Source organism: Haliotis rufescens, unplaced genomic scaffold (genome assembly GCF_023055435.1).
Source record: "Haliotis rufescens isolate VD_foot unplaced genomic scaffold, xgHalRufe1.0.p SCAF_48, whole genome shotgun sequence".
NCBI classification, from domain to species: Eukaryota; Metazoa; Mollusca; class Gastropoda; order Lepetellida; family Haliotidae; genus Haliotis; species Haliotis rufescens.
The window spans coordinates 674,018-694,622 of NW_025964201.1; the positions used below are offsets into that span (position 1 = coordinate 674,018).

General features: G+C 43.8%; 2 protein-coding genes across 2 annotated transcripts; both read right to left on the reverse strand.

The window, feature by feature from the left end:
- Positions 1-3,568: 3,568 nt before the first annotated feature.
- Positions 3,569-8,586, reverse strand: LOC124128202 (excitatory amino acid transporter-like). The gene is made up of 4 exons (XM_048383416.1): positions 8,384-8,586; positions 6,440-6,634; positions 4,354-4,488; positions 3,569-3,771 (listed from the first exon to the last, which is right to left on the reverse strand). The coding sequence occupies exons 1-4, from the start codon at positions 8,584-8,586 to the stop codon at positions 3,630-3,632; spliced, it is 675 nt and encodes a 224-aa protein (XP_048239373.1). The 3' UTR covers positions 3,569-3,629.
- A 1,264-nt stretch (positions 8,587-9,850) lies between these two features.
- LOC124126516 (excitatory amino acid transporter 3-like) lies at positions 9,851-16,586 on the reverse strand. Its single transcript, XM_048383417.1, has 4 exons — positions 16,205-16,586; positions 11,045-11,255; positions 10,182-10,405; positions 9,851-9,891 (listed from the first exon to the last, which is right to left on the reverse strand). Exons 1-4 carry the CDS (start codon positions 16,434-16,436, stop codon positions 9,851-9,853), a joined length of 708 nt encoding a protein of 235 aa, XP_048239374.1. The 5' UTR covers positions 16,437-16,586.
- Positions 16,587-20,605: the final 4,019 nt, after the last annotated feature.

The window sequence follows — 20,605 nt, forward strand, 5'->3', positions numbered from 1 at the left end:
GATCATAAGCAAATTGTTATTCATTGATGGTTCACATATGACGCTTATCTTGGATTCATCTTTTGTTGTATTTGATAAGTGTGCAGCATCTTAAATGCATAGGGAACATGTCCTTGCATTGTTGTTTGTTAATACGTTGTCACTATAATGCATAGTTGTTACTCTAATGCATAGATGTTACTATAATGCATCGCTGTTACTATAATGCATCGTTGTTACAATAATGCATCGTTGTTACTAAAAAACGTCAATTGTGGGCACAGCGACACTTGGACTCAGAGAAATTGGAATCAAGTCGTCTTCAGTGATGAATCCCGATTTAAGCTTCGATTTGCTGATGGTAGGGCGAGGGTATGAAGGCGCGGCCATGAACGTTACGTCCAGTGTTGTGCGCAGGAAATTGACAGATTCGAGGCGGAAGTGTCATGGTGTGGGGTGCTTTCTGTGGCAATGCAAATTCCAGGCTTCTTGTCCTCGTGGCAACCTCAACGCTGCTTTTTATCGCGACCAGGTACTGGCACTAGAACTTCTGCTTTTTATGGCAGCACATGGACCCGGTTTGATCAACACGACAATACCAGACCCCACACAGCAATTTTGACACGGAATGTCCTTCAGAAAGCGGGAGGCAACGTCATAGACTGGCCGTCAAGGTCTCCCGACCTCAGTCCCATCGAACACGTCTGGGATGCTCTTGGCAGAAGTCTGCGCACTCTCCAGAACCAACCACAGAATTTGCAAGATCTTGGAACCATTTTGCAGCAACAATGGCGTCGTCTTCCCAATCATGTGTTCACAAGCATCACAAGGTCCATGCGAAGGCGTTGTGTGGCAGTTGTCAACGCACATGGTGGACACACACGCTACTGAACTTGTGTGCCATCATATTCTCGTGCTTGGGACTTATGATTTAAACTGTTGATGTTATTACCGAATACCGTAGGTGCTTGGAACAAATTACGGTTACCACCGTTAATTAAAATCCTTCTTTGGACATTAATGATTAAAAATTACCTTCTCTGATACATTTGTCCGTTGTATATCATATATGGGATTTCTTTTAAAAATGTGAAGTTTTCTCAGTATATTTCAACGACCTGACACAAAGTTAATTCTCCTACTGTTTGCTATTTCACGAGCGTGTGACCTAAATGTGTACACTGTCACGGAAGAAAACAGGACTCCGTTCCACAGAGCTGTCGTAGCGATCCTGAAACGGGAAATAGTAAGTATACGAAGTTAACAATGAAAACGCACTCAGCATGACGGAAGCGACTTAGATTGTGTTGTCACCGGACGTTTCTCATTTCGTCGTGAGTTAAAGGTGAACACCCCAACTCTCCAGGTCTTGTCGTGAGTTAAAGGTGAACACTCCAACTCTCCAGGTCTTGTCTTGAGTTAAAGGTGAACACCCCAACTCTCCAGGTCTTGTCGTGAGTTGAAGGTGAACATCCCAACTCTACAGCTCTTATCGTGACTTAGAGGTGAACACCCCAACTCTCCTGGTCTTGTCGTGAGTTAAAGGTGAACACCCTAACTCTACAGCTCTTGTCGTGAGTCAAAGGTGAACACCCCAACTCTCCAGCTCTTGTCGTGAGTTGAAGGTGAACACCCCAACTCTCCAGCTCTTGTCGTGAGTTAAAGGTGAACACCCCAACTCTCCAGGTCGTGTCGTGATTTGGAGGTGAACACCCCAACTCTCCAGCTCTTGTCGTGAGAGACGACAGGCTAAATTAGATTGGTTGTCAGGCTCAGTGACTTGGTTGACTGCCTGTCATCGTAGCCGGGCGTTGTGGGACGTTGGTTATTATCAAATACTGGCCTGCTGTAGCGTAAATAATGAACTCACTAAACATAGAACGTTTTTGTTTGTTTTGTTTGTTTTTTAACACCACAATTAGCCATAGTCCAGCTATATAACGGCGATCTGTAAATAATCGAGTGTGGACCAGACAATCCAGTGATTGATATCATGAGCATCGATCCACGCAATTGGGATACGATGACATGCACCAACCAAGTCAGCTAGCCTCGCCACACGACCCCGTTAGCCTTTACGACAAGCAAAGTCGTCTTTTAGGGCAAGCATGGGTTGCTGAAGACCTATTCTAATGTGATGTACCCTGTGTGTGCGCCTATGTACCCCGAGCCGTCAGGTGTGATGTACCCTGTGTGTGAGCCTATGTACCCCGAGCCGTCAGGTGTGATGTACCCTGTGTGTGAGCCTATGTACCCCGAGCCGTCAGGTGTGATGTACCCTGTGTGTGCGCCTATGTACCCCGAGCCGTCAGGTGTGATGTACCCTGTGTATGAGCCTATGTACCCCGAGCCGTGAGGTGTGATGTACCCTGTGTGTGCGCCTATGTCAGCCGTCAGGCTCACACACAGGGTACATCACACCATATGACCCGAGAACGAATGATCCTACAGACATTCATTCAAGCAGGACCTTATATGTCCGCATTTTCACTGAGTTTGTGAACCTCGTAGCAGACGGGGGCGCAAACGGACCGAGTTACTTCCCTTTTACCCATACGCCTGCTGAACATCAGTTAATTTCAACTCATCGATACTTATTCGATATATGCAGGTTACCTATGATGTGTTCCGATTGATTTCTCTGCGGGCTACATGAGTGGGCTATATATAAAATAATTGCCCTCTCGTTAACCAATCAGAGGCTAGTATTTTAATGTAAGGTGGGATCCAAACATATGTCGCTCATACCTTAGGAACGTTAGTCACGATATTATATAACCGGTCTTTGATTCAGTTATATTACAAATAGCATTCGCATCTTCATCACTAATTAAAAACCAATTGAGTTTGTTTTAAAGCCGCATCGAACGGCATTTCAATGGTATTTCAGATTGATGTGGGAGATAAACCTGAAGTGATGCAGGTCTTAGACATTTACCACTTCGGTGAGACTCATGAGCACAGGTAAAGTGCTGACAAATCTAGAAACATAATTCAGGTCGGACCGCGATTCGAACCCATAAGGTTTTCAGCACGCTAAGGTGTGCAACTGTCTGAAGAGGACTTGGCTCCCATTACGCAATGTCTGAAGAGGACTTGGCTCCCATTACGCAATGTCTGAAGACGACTCGGCTCCAATTACACAATGTCTGAAGAAGACTTGGCTCCCATTACACAATGTCTGAAGACGACTCGGCTCCCATTACACAATGTCTGAGGACGTTTTGGCTCCCATTACACAATGTCTGAAGACGACTTGGCTCCCATTACACACTGTCTGAAGACGACTTGGCTCCCATTACACACTGTCTGAAGACGACTTGGCTCACATTACACAATGTCTGAGGAAGACTTGGCTCCCATTACACAATGTCTGAAGACGACTTGGCTCCCATTGCACAATGTCTGAAGACGACTTGGCTCCCATTTCACACTGTCAGAAGACGACTTGGCTCCCATTACACAATGTCTGAAGACAACTTGGCTCCCATTACACAATGTCTGAGGACGACTTGGCTCCCATTACACAATGTCTGAAGACGACTTGGCTCCCATTACACAATGTCTGAAGACGACTTGGCTCCCATTACACAATGTCTGAAGACGACTTGGCTCCCATTACACAATGTCTGAAGACGACTTGGCTCCCATTACACAATGTCTGCGTGGTCTATCATGTTCTCTTCTTGCTCCCTGTGTACAGCTCCAGCACCTTGTCGGGGGAAGTAGTGAGCAAGGAGGGCCGCCGCCACACAGTCTCCGCTGATATTCACCATGGTGATGACACGGCCCCTGGAAAAGAGAATCAGGGAGTATGGTTTTACGCCACTTTTAACAATATACCCGGCGGGATACACCAGAAATGGACTTCACACATTGTAACCATGTGGGAAACCGAACCCGGACCGGACGATCGAACGCTTTAACCACAAGGCTACCCACCTCCCAATGGAAAGACGTACATGGATATGGGGTAACCGGGTCTTAATCGCTTTTTGAAATCACCCGATATATTTTTTGCTTTGTTTGTTGTTTAACGCCGCACTCGGCAATATTCCAGCTATATGACGGCTTTCTGAAAATAATCGAGTCTGGACAAGACAATCCAGTGATTGACAGCATGAGCATCGATCCACGCATTTGGGATACCATTACATGCATCAACCAGTTAGTCGCCTCTTACGACAAGCACAGTCGCCTTTTACGGCAAGCACGGGTTGCTGAGGACCTATTCTACCCCGAGTCTAGACAGGTATCACCCGATATACCGAGCATTAAAACATTATATTGAGATACGTATCATGGAAATAATGAACCCCAATTCACCGATTTACAGGTAATACCGCGCACCCTTACTATTTAATAAGGACTTACAGGAGCCAGACAACGGGCAGGACGAAGTAGACGTCATCAGGAGGCAGGCCGACGGCGGACATGATCACAAACAGCGTTACAAAGCCGCCCCCGGGGATACCTGCCGAGCCAACGCTGGTCAAAGTTGTACATAAGCTGAAAATGAATAAAGGGTATGATTAAGTAAGATCTGCTTATTGTAATGTAGCTGTCGTATGGGCAAGTCTTTGTTTGTTTGTTGTTTAACGCCGCACTCAGCAATATTCCTGCTATATGACGGCGGTCTGTAAATAATCGAGTCTGGACCAGACAATCCAGTGATTGACAACATGAGCATCTATCCACGCAATTGGGATCGATGACATGCATCAACCAAGTCAGCGAGCCTGACCACCCGATCCCGTTAGTCGCCTCTTACGACAAGCATAGTCGCTTTTTACGGCAAGCATGGGTTGCTGAAGACCTATTCTAACCCGGATCTTCACGGGACTTTGGAAATGTCGGCCCGTTGGCAGGGGCAGGGTTGTTACGGCTGCGTCACGTTGACGCCGTTTATGAACCTATCACTGTATTACCCTATATTGAATTAGGTTCCTGGTTTAGATCCAATCCAGGTTTATAAGCGGTTCTCTTCCAGACCAAGGTTTTCAAATGGGTCTCTTCTAAACCTGCTTAGAGGTTGTACTTTTCAAGTGTAATACCTTGGTTTCACAAATTACGTTTTATGAACTTTTCTCTTGATGTGAACACATTTGTGTTCGGTAATTGGTTAAAAGTCACAATTTCTTTTCACATGAAAATTCCATGACGTGAAATCGAACCTGCTACCTCACATATCGTGTTAAGTTGACGAGGCAAGGGATAATTGTTCAAATTATCATGTCATGACTCCTGGCTCGTTCTTGCTGCACGTGTTTGTTCTCTCGCACGGTTTTAGCGAATTTCTTTAATACCGCGATACACTGTATTGTTTCTCTATAAGGTATGTCGATGTTATCTTATCTTGTTCTGGTATTTCTTGCATTGAGAACATTGCATTGACGGTTCATAAGTTGTATAAAACTCGCCTCCTCGTCGAGATTTATCCTATACGTAAATGTTAACGTGACTGCTGCCATGAGGTTTTGGTTACAGGAGAGGGTACAGAAATTAAAGGTTATGATGCCTGTCTTTAGAAGTGAGTGAGTGAGTGAGTGAGTGACGCTTTTAACAGTATTCCAATTCAATCACGGCGTGTCAGCTTAATGTGGGAGGAAAGCCCGAATTGATGCAGGTCTCAGACGTTTACCACTTCGGTGAAACCCACGAGCACGGGTATGGTGCTGACAACCCTAGAAACATAATCGCGGCGAACCGGGATTCAAACCCACATTCATAGGTTTCTGGCGTGACCAAGGGACAGAACTCTGCATAGCGAATCACTGCGCCTGAGACGATGGCGGCCAAAAGACGTGATGTTGAAGAAAACGATCTGACAGTATGGGTCTTCTGTATCGTTTCTGACCACAAAACCGAGTTTTCCACTTGAACTTTCAAAACACGAACAACAGGTCCTAGCAAAACCGCTGAAACGTCGTATATAAGGATTATGACTTATGCCTAACAGCGAATCGTTAACAGATCATAGCTTAACAATCATAACATGCAAAATGAAACAAAATACATGTTTCTATTTCGGTTGGAACACTAGCAACGTTTTCTTGTCAAGGGCCGTTAATTTGTATGGCGTGCGTGCGTGCGTGCGTGCGTGCGTGCGTGCGTGCGTGTTGCGTGCGTGTTTCTTAGTTATAATCAGGATTTAGCCAGGAATTCGTCTTCGATTATGCACCATACTACATGTACATATCCCACTTCTTCAGTCCACTGGGCGGTCGGGTAGCCTAGTGGTTAAAGCGTTCGCTCGTCATGCCGAAGATTCCTGACATGGGTACAATGTGTGAAGCCTATTCTGGTGTCCCCAGCCGTGATATTGCTGGAATATTGCTAAAAGCGTCATAAAACCATACTCACTCACTTACTCACTCTACATGACACTAATTCGTATAAGTTACATTTAAAGCATCATTTGACATTTTTTTAACTTATTGTTTGTAACTCAGTTAAATACCAGATTATGAAGATGTCGATGACGTTTAGCGGTATCGCATTCAGTTGTGCGATGAAGACGACGGTGACGACTTGGAAGATGGCGGTGCCGTCCATGTTGATGGTGACCCCAATCGGCAGCACAAAGCGGCAGATGGTCCGGTCAATCTTCAAGTTGTCTTCACAGCAGCGGACGGTCACCGGAAGTGTGGCAGCGCTGTTATAAACAACGTTCATCATGAATATACAATGCCGTTTAGAAAAGGTCAAATGTAAAGTGAGTGAGTGAGTGAGCTATGTTTAACGCCGCTTTTAACAGTATTCCAGTTATATAACGGCGTGTCAGCTTACTGTGGGAGGAAAGCCCGAAGTGATGCAGGTCTCAGACGTTTACCACTTCGGTGAAACCCACGAGCACGGGTATGGTGCTGACAAACCTAGAAACATAATCGGGGGGAACCGGGATTCGAACCCACAATCATAGGTTTCTGGCGTGCCAAAGAGACGCAACTCTGCACATCGAATTGCGGCGCCTTTGACGACTGGGCCACCCGTGCTCCCTCAAATGTAAAGAATGTAATGCAATAGACAGGGAGAGAGCCCTTGGAATGGCCCAACAGGGAGCGACGCACGCCGTCATTGGCAGAATGTTTGGATGCGCCCGTATAACCGTCACCAGGTTAATGCAAAGGTTACGTCAGATGGGCCGGACAACAGACAGGCCGAGAAGCGGAAGACCACGGGTGACCACGTCCATCTAAGACCGCTACATCGGGACAATTCACCTCCGAAACCGGTTCGTCACGGCGACGTTTACTGCAGCGACGGCACTGCGGCACAGGATCAGTCGACAAACCGTGTACAGGAGATTACGAGCCCATGGTATCAGAGCACATTGACCCTACCAAGGAATGTTGTTGACACCTCAACATCGCCTCGAGAGACTGATATGGGTCAGGAGACTTCGACGTTGGCAACTGCGTGACTGGACGTGTTATGTTCTCCGATGAGAGCAGAGTTTGTCTCTTCAGGAACGATGGTCAGCAATCTGCGGTGACTTGGAAACCAGGCTCGTGGTTATTCACGGTAACATGAATGCACAGCGATATCGAGATTTAGTTTGGCGACCAGTTGCTGAGCCATTCATCCAGCAACAGCCCCGTGGAATCATTTTCCAGCCCGACAATGCGACGCCGCACACAGCATGGTTGATGCAGAACTCCCTTAACAACACGAACATTCTGGTTTTACCTTGGCCGTCATGCTCGCCGCCATTAACCCAATTGAACTTTTATGGGACCCAACTCGATTGCCAAGTCACCCAGTGGCCCCGGTGAATCGCCAGGAATTGGAACAATGCCTCCTCGCCCGACATCATCCGACGTTTGGCGCCATAGGCCCATCGACGTGCATTAATGCTCAAGGTGGGCATACCCGATATTAATGTGACATAATGATGAGTATTGTGACATTTTACAGACTTGCCTCGTCATGTGTCATGACTGTGACTTTCACACGAGTCTTTATCATGTTTATGGGCCTGTCCGTCTGCTTGTGAACATTTGATTGTAATCCCATCCGGGATTCAAACCCGTACTACCAGAGTGAGGCACCTGATCGCCAGCACACAAAGTCAGTGAATTAACCCACTCAGCCACTTTCGGCCATGGGAGCCGTGCCAAGTTACACTTGTCAGAGGGGTAAACAAAGTACGTGATCTAGACAACCAGTTCTCGGACTTTCATTTTGTGGAAACCTTCGAGGTGAAACCACTGACTTTGAGTGCTGGCGATTAGGTGCCTCACTCAAGCAGTGTGGCTTCAAATCCCGGAAGGGACCCCCGAAAAGCACTAGAATCTGTACTTTACTTAGAAAGTGTTATCTCAAATATAACATTTGTTACATTTGACCATTTTCTAAATGGCATTGTGCATTGATATTCTTATAATTACGATGCAAATCATACCTTGAATTTGTTCCGACTGCAGTGACCAGAGCCTGTAGTATTCCACGAGTGATCCTGTAGGGGTTCCTTCTGGTGAGCGCCAAGTAGATGAGGGGGAGGACGACAGCGGAGTGGATAGCGTACCCGACAAGGTTGGTGACCATGTACATGCCAAGCTGACGACCTGTGGTCAGCAGGTCTTCCACAGCCAGGATCTTGGACATTGTGAGGAACAGGATCCCTATAGGCGAATACCTAGGTAGAGATATTACTCCACTGTGCAAACATGTCCGCTTCAAGTTAGCCATACGAAACACTTACATATAAATGGCTACAACTAATGAAATATGAAAGAATATAATATATTTTGACCATATTTCACTAATTTAAACATTAAATCAATGTTGTTTTGCGTATTTCTTTATATATTATTTCAGAAAATCTGAATATGAGAAAATTTCATTTTATTGTGTTAGTTTTTATTGTCACAGTGTTCTTTAGGTCTGTGTGTGTATTTGTTTGTTTGTATGTTTGTTTGTTTAACGCCCACTCAGCAATATTCCAGCTATATGACGGCGGTTTGTAAAGTAATCGAGTCTCGACCAGACAATCCAGTGATTGACATCATGAGTATCAGTACTCGCATTTGGGATACGATGACGTGCATCAACCAAGTCAACAAGCCTGACCACCCGATCCCGGTAGTCGCCTCTTGCATTTTATGTGTGATTGAGATTGCATATTGCTTGTTGACACTGGTACTCGATCCTGTTTGCGGGCATGAACACATTTCTTCAAAAACATCAGTAGCTTAGTAGTTGCATGTTGTTATTTGTATCAGCCTAGCTAACATATATGACGTAACCTGTATTCCATACGTACCAAATAACAAGCGTAACCATTGTCATGGTGATGTCATTGAGCGAGGTAAAGAATCTAAGCATCACTTCACTGGCCTTTCCTAGTCTTCCCAAACAGAGCCCGAACACGACACAGTACGCCAGTATACCTGTTAAACAGAGCACGAGCAGTCAGCGAGCGAGAGTTGTTTCACGCCGCGGATATATATAACTGTATTTAATCGAGCCTGGGAAGAAAAACAGTGGTTGACAGCATGAGCAGCTATCAGTGAGCGAGTGAGTGTTGTTTCAGGCCGCGGATATATCAGCGTATATAATCGAGTGGTTGATAGAGATGAGCAACGATTCACACTCGTGACAAAGTGTCAGCCAGCGACAACACGACCCTCGTCTCAGTATGGTCTTGGGACAATCGCTTGTACTTGGAACCAATTTCGCCCCACATGGTCATAACTGAATCCCTGGAACCTTAGGGGCACACGGGTTGGTATCGACACTTCCCAGAGACCTACATTCAGGAAACACTTTTAAGTTATGCGAAATAAGTCCTACCAGGAACGTTGTCCATATGTTTGTCTGTGTTTCCCATCTTCCGCCCGCCCTGAATTTAATATAAAGTTTTCGCATCTCAATTTTCCCCATTACTGCGGAAATGTATGCCCTGATGCCCTAAAATACAACTACCATTGCACATTCATTATAAACCCAGGTCAGCTTGATTTTTCTTCAGCTATGTTTCCGAAGCAAAGCGACTCGATCTACGTCATCAAGTAATTTAAAGTGTTTAAAACATTGAAATGTTATAAAATAAATTACACAAGTAGTGAGAAAACATTTAGTTTACGCCCGAGTGCTCCCTTACTGGTTAACACGCCGTGATATAACCGAGATATTGTAAGTGGCGATAAACTAAACGAATTCCCCAAGTCAGTGTCTGTTTAAAGTAAATGTTCTCTCACCGATTGTGTTCATCCCTGTCACATAAACACTCTTCTGTTCCCAGTGTGCCGGGCTCTGTGGCCTCAGTCCGGTGGTATTGGGGGTTAGTATATCCTCAAAAGAAGCATTTCTTCCAGGTCCCTGTACGACATGGGAATTATTCACGACACTTCTGTCCATGTAAACATACTTTGTCCCTGTTTGCTGAATGGCTGCCTGTAGGATATTTTCCGGGACGACGTTTCTGAAAAGGATTCCTGAGTACTATAACATGTATCTTGTCTAAGTTAAAGTGTTTCACAAAGTTAAAAATATGAAAGATAATCATTGAGGATACTAAAACAGTGTGATATGCAATACCACACAAGTATTTGTGAAAAAAAGTCATGATTTTACGTGGCTTCGACCACGTTAAGTACAATTTTCACAGATTTCAGTGGTAACCCTACATGCAGTCAGAACCAAAATTTGTACTTTAAAAAATGGTATGCCTACCAGTTTTCATTTTCGTTAAAAACAATAATTAACGTAGTTTGTATGTGATATGTATTGCAATCTCCCTGATCAGCCGTGAAGATCCGGGCAGAGAATAGGTCTTCAGCAAACCTAGTCTTGCCATAAAGATGGCTATGCTTGTAGTAGTAGGCGACTAACGGGATCAGGTGGTCAGGCTCGCCGACTTCATGACATCAATCACTGGATGGTCTGGACCAGACTCGATTATTTGCAGCCTGACCACCCGATCCCGTTAGTCGCCTCGTTAAGCATAGTCACCTTTTATGGCAAGCATGGGTTGTGAAAATAACTGAAAATAATTTCACACATATCCATGGCCCAGTAGGCATATTACATATTTGGCAATTGCGTTGATATGAAATGAAACCTGAGGAGGTCCAGAAAAGCATCCTTGGGAGAGAGATGGGGAGCTGCTCCAGCCTCCTGTGTGGTGGACTGCATCATGTTTCCCCGTCCTGGTCTGATGGCGAGGACGAGTGTGAGGCCGACAATCAGGGCCACGACGGTGGTGCTGATGTAGTAGGCGAGCGTCACGACACCCATTTTACCAGCTGACTTGCCATCCAGATTTGCGATTCCTTGAACATCAACATCGTAACAAATATGGCCCAGGTCCTTACGCCAACGATTCAAAACACAGGAGTAACAAGCATGAAATATATCCCCCGCCAATATGACATGTCCGGTTGTGTGCAATGCATTAGCTCCTGTGAACTGTGTTCGATGCACCTTTTTGTAAATGGCCTAATTGGAGCACTAAAAAAGTTATTACTTGTGTTGTTTTGCCATCTCCAGTTTATGATAGAATACGTATACTGTATTTGTAATGAGTAAGGATGAAACATGGACGAACAACTTCTTTATTACAATTAGGAGCGACGTTTCGGTGTAGGTTCTAACACCGTTATCAAGCAAGTGAAGTACAGAGTATGGTTGACAAGAATATATACAGGATGGGAGGAAGTGTTTATACAGTTGAGTAGGTTTAAGATGCAGTTACACTGTTGTATTTGTAATGAGTTGTGTTATTACTTACAGCCCGTTTGACTCCAAATGAGAACCATGAATTGCAAAATAACTCGAAATCCAGAAAAGTGTATGTAACATCGATACGGTACTTGACCATAAATACCCTGTACCCAACACAATCTGAATTTTGTTTATTTTAAGAACCATGACGGATGAAGTTCTTTAAAAAACTATCATGTAATTTTGTATAGAAATGTGTACATGACACGTAGGGAGGACAAACCGTGGAAGGCACAGCGCAAGCACGCATGCACTGCACGTTCTGTGGTAGGGGAAATGACAGAGCGTTAGGGTCTCGTGATAATTTCAGTCGCAATCTGACTCGCTCATGCCATAGATCTCGTCGTCGGAACTGCTGGTGCCTGAACCGACTGCCATTATTATAGGTTGGACTGTTGCTGGCCGTAGTCCATCTCGTGACCAATAACGTGGTTCTATCTGGTCAACGACTGTGGCCACACAACGCCTCCATGTTTCTACTGTTACCCAACCAAGGGATTCCTTTACGAGTTGTTCAACGTCTCGTAATTTGAACGTTGTGTTCGATCGTCCATCGTCACCCTTGACGATGCCCCATACCAACTCGATTGGATTCAGGTCGCAGTGATAAGGTGGCAGTCGTAAGACAGCGTGACCCTGACCCTTGATGTAACTGTCAACTTTATACACGGGGTCAGGTTTCATAGTTTTGATGATTTCATAGAGCTGTGGTTTCGTCGCTCGAGAAGGAAAGGTAATGTTCCTCCGTTGCAGCCAAGTAACCATGTCTCCTTTACGGTTATTAGAGGTTGGAGTCTTGCTTTCTGGATCCTGCACACCATGATACGGTGCATTGTCCATGACAATGAGAGACTTTGTAGGCAAAGCAGGGACTAATTTATCTTTCACACACTCCAGAAATACATTGCCGTTCATTTCTGTGTGGTAGTCCCTGTTGTTTTTGGCCTTGGCTCTAAAGACGAGGTCACAGTCTGGGAGAAAACCCTGACTAGCAGAACCAGCATGGAGAACTATGAGTCTTTCACCCTTTCCCATTGGTAACTTTCTACCAGACTCCTTACAGTCACCACTGGGTACCCACTGACTGCTGGCTGTGTGTGACGCATTTACCCATGTCTCATCTAAGAAGACGGGCTCATATCCTTCTTCACGTTTCTGCTTGATGATACGAAGGTAATGATTTCGGAGACGAACAATGTCAGACCGTTCACACAACACAGCCCTATTTTCTCCAGTTATCTTTTTGTATGTGTAACCAAATGTATGCAACAGCTGCCATAGTTTTGTACTTTGTAAAACGTAAATCACGGTCAGTTTCAAGGTGTTTCTTCAAATTCTTGAGTCATTTTCTGCACATTAAAGAAATCTTCAAGTTGCAGTTTTTCGCTCAGAAATCCCCAGTAACTAGGACATGTTCACATTCATGCTGCTTGAAGAGATCCTGAAGTTTCTGCATGAAGTTAGTAAGTGAATGCGACAACCATGTCCACGACAACTTTGGAGGAACATACACACAAGCAATGCAGAACTTGCCAACAAAAAAGGAAATGTATTCAATACTGCGAGATGACATTACATCACATAGCTGGACACTGTTCTTGCAACTTGTTGAAATATACACAGCAATACCATGTGTTGTGTCTCCTGGATAGACTAGATATCCTGGCAGGTCTCTTTCACTGTAATCATTGATGTGTGTTTCTGTGAAACACAAAACATCAAGTACACCAACAAACTTATCCTTCTTCACTTCTTCGAAATGAGCACTGAGGGATCGAACATTCAAGTGAGCCATTCAAGTGAGTCCATCACCATGAATGTTCTCTACAGGGTGTGTCCAGGTGAATAGTCTTTCATTCCGCAATCTAGTCATCTCATCCAATGCTTTTTTGTTTACTACAATTTTGTGTTCAGCAAAACCTACAAGTTTTAGGCCTTTCCTTGATTTGACCCTACTGAGCATCGTATACACTTGGCCAGGCTGGGCTTTAAATTTACTTCCATGTGTAATTGTCATGTTCCCAATTGCAATCATCTGCTCATGGGTGCTACCTTGAGACTTGTGGGTTGTGAGGCCCCATGCTAAAGTTCCTGGGTACTGTTTTCTTTCAACCATGACAGAATATTGTACGTTTTTTCAAAATCTGCTCCGGAAACAAGCACTACCGCCATTTTCAGTCTTAGTCAAAGTCGTTGCCAGGAAAACTCGAAAAATATTTCTTTTTAAAATCCCAAACTGTCAAAAGGCACCAGTTGATCACTAGACCTATCTATGTGCCAAGTTTGGTAAAGATATCTCTCATGTTTTTTGTGTTCTGCGCCGAAAACGAAATGTGTTCTATCAAAACCATTGTTCTATCACCATGGTCACTATTTTACAAAACAACAAGCATGTCCAATTAATTCTTTTTTCAGAACATTGGAAAAAAAATATTTCACAGCAAGTTCAGGAACAGAATATTTTTGTTCCTTTCCCCTTCTAGAATATAAAAAGGTCGGCCCCTTATTACCTGGGCACATTAACAGACTATTTTATGTACACTTTTATGTAACCTTGTGACGCTCGTTTATTATATCTATACATGGCCCGCAAACGAAATGAGTGGGGATCGATGACATGCATCAACCAAGTCAGCGAGCCTGACCACCCGTCCCCGTTAGTCGCCTCACAAGTAGAACAACACCACAACGTAACTTAGATTTACAACATCTGCACCTTGCCTGTGTATACAAGTGATGCATACGGGCATGGTGGGTTTCAAGTATCCTAATACTGACAACCGTTATCAAAGGCATCAAATGGTTGGTTGTTGTTTAACGCCCCACTCAGCAATATTCCAGCTATATGACGTCGGTCTGTAAATAATCGAGTCAGACAATCCAGTGATTAATATCATGAGCATCGATCCACGCAATTGGGATCGATGACATGCATCAACTAAGTCAGCGAGCCTGACAACCCGATCCCGTTTGTCGCCTTTTACGACAAGCATAGTCACCTTTTACGGCAAGCATGGGTTGCTGAAGACCTATTCTACCCGCATCAAATGGAAGTAATAAGCACAACAATACATAATATGGACCATGTACATCGATCGCCTGTACTTTACATTGTTCAAGTACGTACAAGTATCATGTGAACATATTCAGCCCATTGATGACACAGTGGATGAGTTGTGGATATATAACGCACTTACGGTTCTGTAAATAAATAGAGGTTGTCACGCGAGTGTGTTTGGGGATGGTAAATATCCTGCATTAGGAATAAACATTGTATTTAGCGAGCCTTGGCCAGGATATTTACCATCCCTAAACACACAAGCGTGATAACCTCTTTATCATATAATGTCATTCTTTAATTATGTGCTTCAAAATCACTTTCCCTCTCTCACAAACATTACCGAAACATTGCGAGTTTTCCTGGAATGCGCGCATTAATATTTATTACGTCACAAGGTAAGTGTCAGTCGGACAGTGACAGTGGCCAATATAGTTTGAACTGAAATCTGTTTCTTATACAGTGGCGAAGCAACATATACGCAAAACAACAATTGGTTTTAATTGCCTTTCGCGGCAATCCATCGGTCTGTCCGCTAGAGTGACTGCCCTTTGTCAAAGGGAAGCTACTCTAACCCTAGTCTATGAGACGCCACGGTCAGACGTTGTTGACAGTCCGCCTGTCCTGTCATAACGTTAAGAAGTGTAGTCAGATGTACACACAGCGACAAAACGAAACAAGGTAACAATTCAAACATATTTCGGCCAAATCCAACTATTTGAATTTGTGGAGAAGGTTTCAAGCCGCAGAGGTCTACAAGCACATATATGGCTACTGATCCCGCTTGGCTAGGCCTCGTGCCCTCGCAAAATTGTTTCGACACTGATTTTCAGTATATTAGACTCTTCTTTTGATAATGATAGCAATTATCCCTGTAGTTTATCCAGATTCCCGATGGTTAATTCTGACTCGATCGCCGAATGACGAGGGCGACGCCATGTTTGTTTGTAAACAGTGAAAGTAGTCCCTACTTGACCTTTGATATTTGCATCTCTATCCGCATATGACCCCAACGGATATCGTTTTTATCCGTTGGCTTTATTCAGCCGAGAAACCTACACATTTATATGATAATGAATAATATCAGTGTATCCCCTTGACCATAATTGTGACCAAGTCCCTTGAGGATTACATGGAAGACCACAACCCAAGTATCACAGTCTTGTCTTTGTTTTGTTTGTTTGTTGTATAACGCCGCACACAGCAATATTCAAGCTACATGACTGCGGTCCGTGAATAATCGATTCTGGACCAGACAATCCAGTGATTAATATCATGAGCATCGATCCACGCAATTGGAATCGATGATATGCATCAACCAAGTCAGCAAGCTTGCATTTACGGCAAGCATGAGTTGTGAAGACCTATCATACCCCGGATCTTCACGGGTCCACAGTCTTGTCGTACGAGGGTCACTGGTATTCTCATTCATCCACTCACCTGTGATTAAACTGGCAACTATCAACGGTAGGATAAGTAGCTTCAACATTCGCATGAGCAGTTCTCCTGGGAAACCAATGAGCATGATCGTGGCAGGGGAGGGATACAGCTGACGGCACAGCATCCCGATAGTCACCCCCAGCACTATACACAGGACGGTGGCTATCAGCAGCAGGTGCCCTCGGAGGCATTTCTTCATCTTCATCTTCATTTTCAGGTGTAGTTTACCCATCTGAAAATATTATTGAAACATTTATAGAAGTATTGGGATTTGGAACGTGATAAAATAGATCACTGAACACTAAATAAATGAATACCAGGTATTATTGGTATTGGTGATAAATGAGTAGTCACATCTTATAATGTTGTTTACAACTGCACGTTGTTCATAATATTAATCGACCCGTGATGATTCCGGGGTAGAATAGGTCTTCAGCAACCCATGCTTGCCGTAAAGGGTGACTATGCTTGTCGTAAAAGGCGACTAACGGGATCGGGTGGTCAGGCTCGCTGACTTGGTTAATGCATGTCATCGATCCCAATTGCGTGGATCGATGCTCATGATAATAATCACTGGATTGTCTGGTCCAGACTCGATTATTTACAGACCGCCGTCATATAGCTGGAATATTGCTGAGTGCGGCGTTAAACAACAAACCAACCAATCATAATATTAATCACTGGTTTGTCTGGTCTAGATTCGATTATTTAAAAGGACATAAATGGAATATTGCCGAGTGGGGCGTTAAACAACAAACAAACTAAAACAAATGGATATTGGATATAAGTCGACGCTAACACATCTACCAAAATCTATTCAACAGTGTATATATAAACCTCTACAAAATCATAGATTCGTAAACTTACCGGACGCAGGAAAATACTTTTTTTTTCAAGAAAACCCACAAGGACGTGGACGACACACACAAGTATGTACCCAACAACCAGCCCAGTCTGGAGTCTTCAACTTGAAGCATTCGGAGATTTGACCCGCTCATCTTTCAATTGAGGCACATTCAGACTAACACACATGAATAACTGTCTCAATGCTCCAGCGCATCGTCAACGTGTGTGAACAAGGACCAGCGTCCCCGACTCCACCAGATTGTTTATCTCATGTTCACAGGCGAGTGTCAGCCTGGCATCTACAAATGCCCATAGATTTATATAAAGAGACATTGACAAAAGACGCAGTCAGATGGAACGAAACATACCATGAAAGTGAAAACTACTTAAATGTACAATGTATATATGGATAGCAATTCACTTTTTTCTGTGTCACGACGTATCAGAGTTACTTCTTGCTCCTTCATCAGAGGAAAGCTGAGTAGGTGCACGGAGTGTATATATACATACACGATATGTCTACACAAAACAAGGTGTGGAATATGAACGAAGATAACATATTGATGAAGACAATGGGAAAAACAGGATTCAATTAAGCTGGAGGTGTGGTAATGACAAGACGCTGGTTATTGAGACTCAAGCAATGAGGCGATTAAGATGTCCATAGTGGTTTGATGTGATTATAGCACAGAGGTTGGTTGGTTGGTTGTTTAACGCCGCACTCAGCAATATTCCAGCTATATGACGGCGGTCTGTAAATAATCGAGTCTGGACCAGACAATCCAGTGATTAATATCATGAGCATCGATCCACACAATTGGGATCGATGACATGCATCAACCAAGTCAGCGAGCCTGACCACCCGTTCCCGTTAGTCGCCTTTTACGACAAGTATAGTTGCTGTTCAAAGACCTCTTCGAGCCCGATCTTCACGGGTCCCACGCAATAGGGATCGATGACATGCATCAACCAAGTCAGCATGCCTAACCACCCGATCCTGTTAGTCGCCTCTTACGTTGGATGGTTGTTTGGTTGGTTTGTTGTTTAACGCCGCACTCAGCAATATTCCAGCTATATGACGGCGGTCTGTAAATAATCGAGTCCTATTCTAGAGTGCGGCGTAAAACAACAAACCAAACCAAACCCAAAACCTGACCACCCGATCCCGTTAGTCGCCTTTTACGACAAGCATAGTCACCTTTTACGGCAAGCATGGGTTGCTGAAGACCTATTCTACCCCGGAATCTTCACGGGTCCGCCTCTTACGACAAGCATAGTCGCCTTTTACGGCAAGTATGGGTTGCTTAAGTATCTTCACGGGTCTCTTGTCAATGTCACGAGTAAGTGTGATGTACTTGGGTCTCATTCGACAGAAAGTTGCTAGAGATATCTTCAGAGTTGTTTGTTCTGAAAGGAATGTGATATGCAGATAGGCCAAATTGTCATCAAAAGCCCGTTTTTTGTCATTTGGCCTTGCAGAAGTCGACTGTTATCATCCCGTTCAAGAAAGGAAATAATCTTATTTTGAAGATGTTGCCTTTGTCTGTGTAGCCGAGAGAGTTTTTATCCCCCGTCGGCCAGAATGGCCGACGGGGAATTATGTCGTGGCCCATTCCGTCCCTCCATCCATCCGTCCGTCCAAAAGAGGGTATGAAATCAACACCTCCTACAGTTTCCAGAGAATATCCCTGACACTCTTCACACAAGATGTCGACATGTTGATGATACGCATATCGCAGTGCCGTTACATTTCGACTAATTGTGACAGAGTTACTGCCCGTTTTATGGAGCTTCATTTGCCTTATTGTGAGAGAGGGTACTAAGCTTGTGAAATTAACCCCTCCTACAGTTTCCAGAGAATATCCCGGACACTCTACATACAAGATATCGACATAATGATGATACGCATCTCACAGTCCCGTTTCATTTCGACTTATTTTGACAGAGTTACTGCACCTGTTTTACGGAGCTTCATTTGCCTAATTGTGAGAGAGGGTACTAAGCTTGTGAAATCAACTCCTACAGTTTCCAGAGAATATCCCTGACACTCTACACACAAGATGTCGACATGTTGGTGATACGCATATCGCAGTCCCGTTTCATTTCGACTAATACTGCCCCTGTTTTATGGAGCTTCATGAAAAATACAAAGAAAATATAAACTCGTTAAAAAATTCATGCAGGGGATGTTGTGCTCTCAGAGCACTCTTGGTGGATTGTGTCACAGTGTTTTCTTGCTGGCTGTAGGGTTCTGCGATCTTCAGATTGTGTCATAGTGTTTTGTTGCTAGGTGTAGGGTTCTGCGATCAATACAAAAACTCTCCTAAGAATTCTCTTCATTTTGATTTTCTTGATAATTCTGCGCGTCAGAACTCTGGAGATAAATTGTTGTTTGGTTGATGCATGTCATCGATCCCAATTGCGTGGGTCGATGCTCATGATATTAATCACTGGATTGTCTGGTCCAGATGCGATTATTTACAGACCGCCGTCATATAGCTGGAATATTGCTGAGTGCGGCGTTAAACAACAAACAAACCAACCAACCTTCTTGCACTGATGCCCTGTTGTTGTTCTTCTGTTGCCCTCATTAATTGAGTCGTTAACAGAATCAGTTTCAGTTTCATACAGCCTTATCACCGATTTTTCAAGAGCCTTTAATATCTTTCGAGACAAGTTTGTAATTACGTGTTATCCTAATTATTTCCTCCTTCAGATGACAAGGAAACAGTACAATCATTCTCTGGTTTGTTATCATCATCATCAATGGAAGCCGCTGTCATTTCATTTTTAGGATTTGAAAGTCTATTTTCTTGTAGAATCTTTTCAGCCTGTTTCACTCTGTTTCCATGTTATTTCACCCACTTTTTTAACTGTTTTTGAAAGTATATTTCACCTTCTTTATTCTTTCTCGGTAGTGCCTCTATACCTCTGCACGAGTCTTTCCCATCCTGAAATGATTATAGTAATGTACGTTATACATAAATTGTAATCATGAATATTGTGTTTGTTTTGTTTGTTGGTTGCTTAACGCCGTACTCAGCAATATTCTAGCTTTATGACAGCAAGACTAACAAGGATAGGATAAGTAATTTACTCTTCAAAGTAAACTGTCATCCTGGGATTTGTAAATATTCACCAACAAACACATAATAACACAGATCATGTCAAAAATCATGTCACAGAAAATATGTAAGCTACGTTACCACTAGTTTGTTTTGTTTGTTGTTTAAAGCCGCACTCAGCAATATTCCTGCTATATGACGGCGGTCTTAAAATAATCGAGTCCGGAACAGACAATCCAGTGATTGATATCATGAGCATCGATTCTCACAATTATGATTGATGATATCTTCAACCAAGTCAACGAGCCTGACCACCCGATGCCTCTTACAACAAACATAGTCGCCTCTTAGGTTGGTTGGTTTGATGTTTTATGTCGCACTCAGCAATATATACCACCTATATGACGGCGGTCTGTAAACAATCGGGTCTGGACCAGACAATCCAGTGATTAATATCATGAGCATCGATCCACGCAATTAAGGTCGATGA

Excerpts from the sequence above, each read along its gene's own strand:
- LOC124126516 (XM_048383417.1), bottom strand. The coding sequence starts at position 16,436 with ATGGGTAAACTACACCTGAAAATGAAGATGAAGATGAAGAAATGCCTC. Across the intron at positions 11,256-16,204 it reads AGTTGCCAGTTTAATCACAG|GAATCGCAAATCTGGATGGC; the intron begins GTGAGTGGATGA and ends TTGATGTTCAAG. Across the intron at positions 9,892-10,181 it reads GACAGGGATGAACACAATCG|GGCATCAGGGCATACATTTC; the intron begins GTGAGAGAACAT and ends GTTGTATTTTAG.
- LOC124128202 (XM_048383416.1), bottom strand. The coding sequence starts at position 8,586 with ATGTCCAAGATCCTGGCTGTGGAAGACCTGCTGACCACAGGTCGTCAG. Across the intron at positions 6,635-8,383 it reads GCAGTCGGAACAAATTCAAG|CGCTGCCACACTTCCGGTGA; the intron begins GTATGATTTGCA and ends TGTTTATAACAG. Across the intron at positions 4,489-6,439 it reads ATCGACATCTTCATAATCTG|CTTATGTACAACTTTGACCA; the intron begins GTATTTAACTGA and ends ATTCATTTTCAG.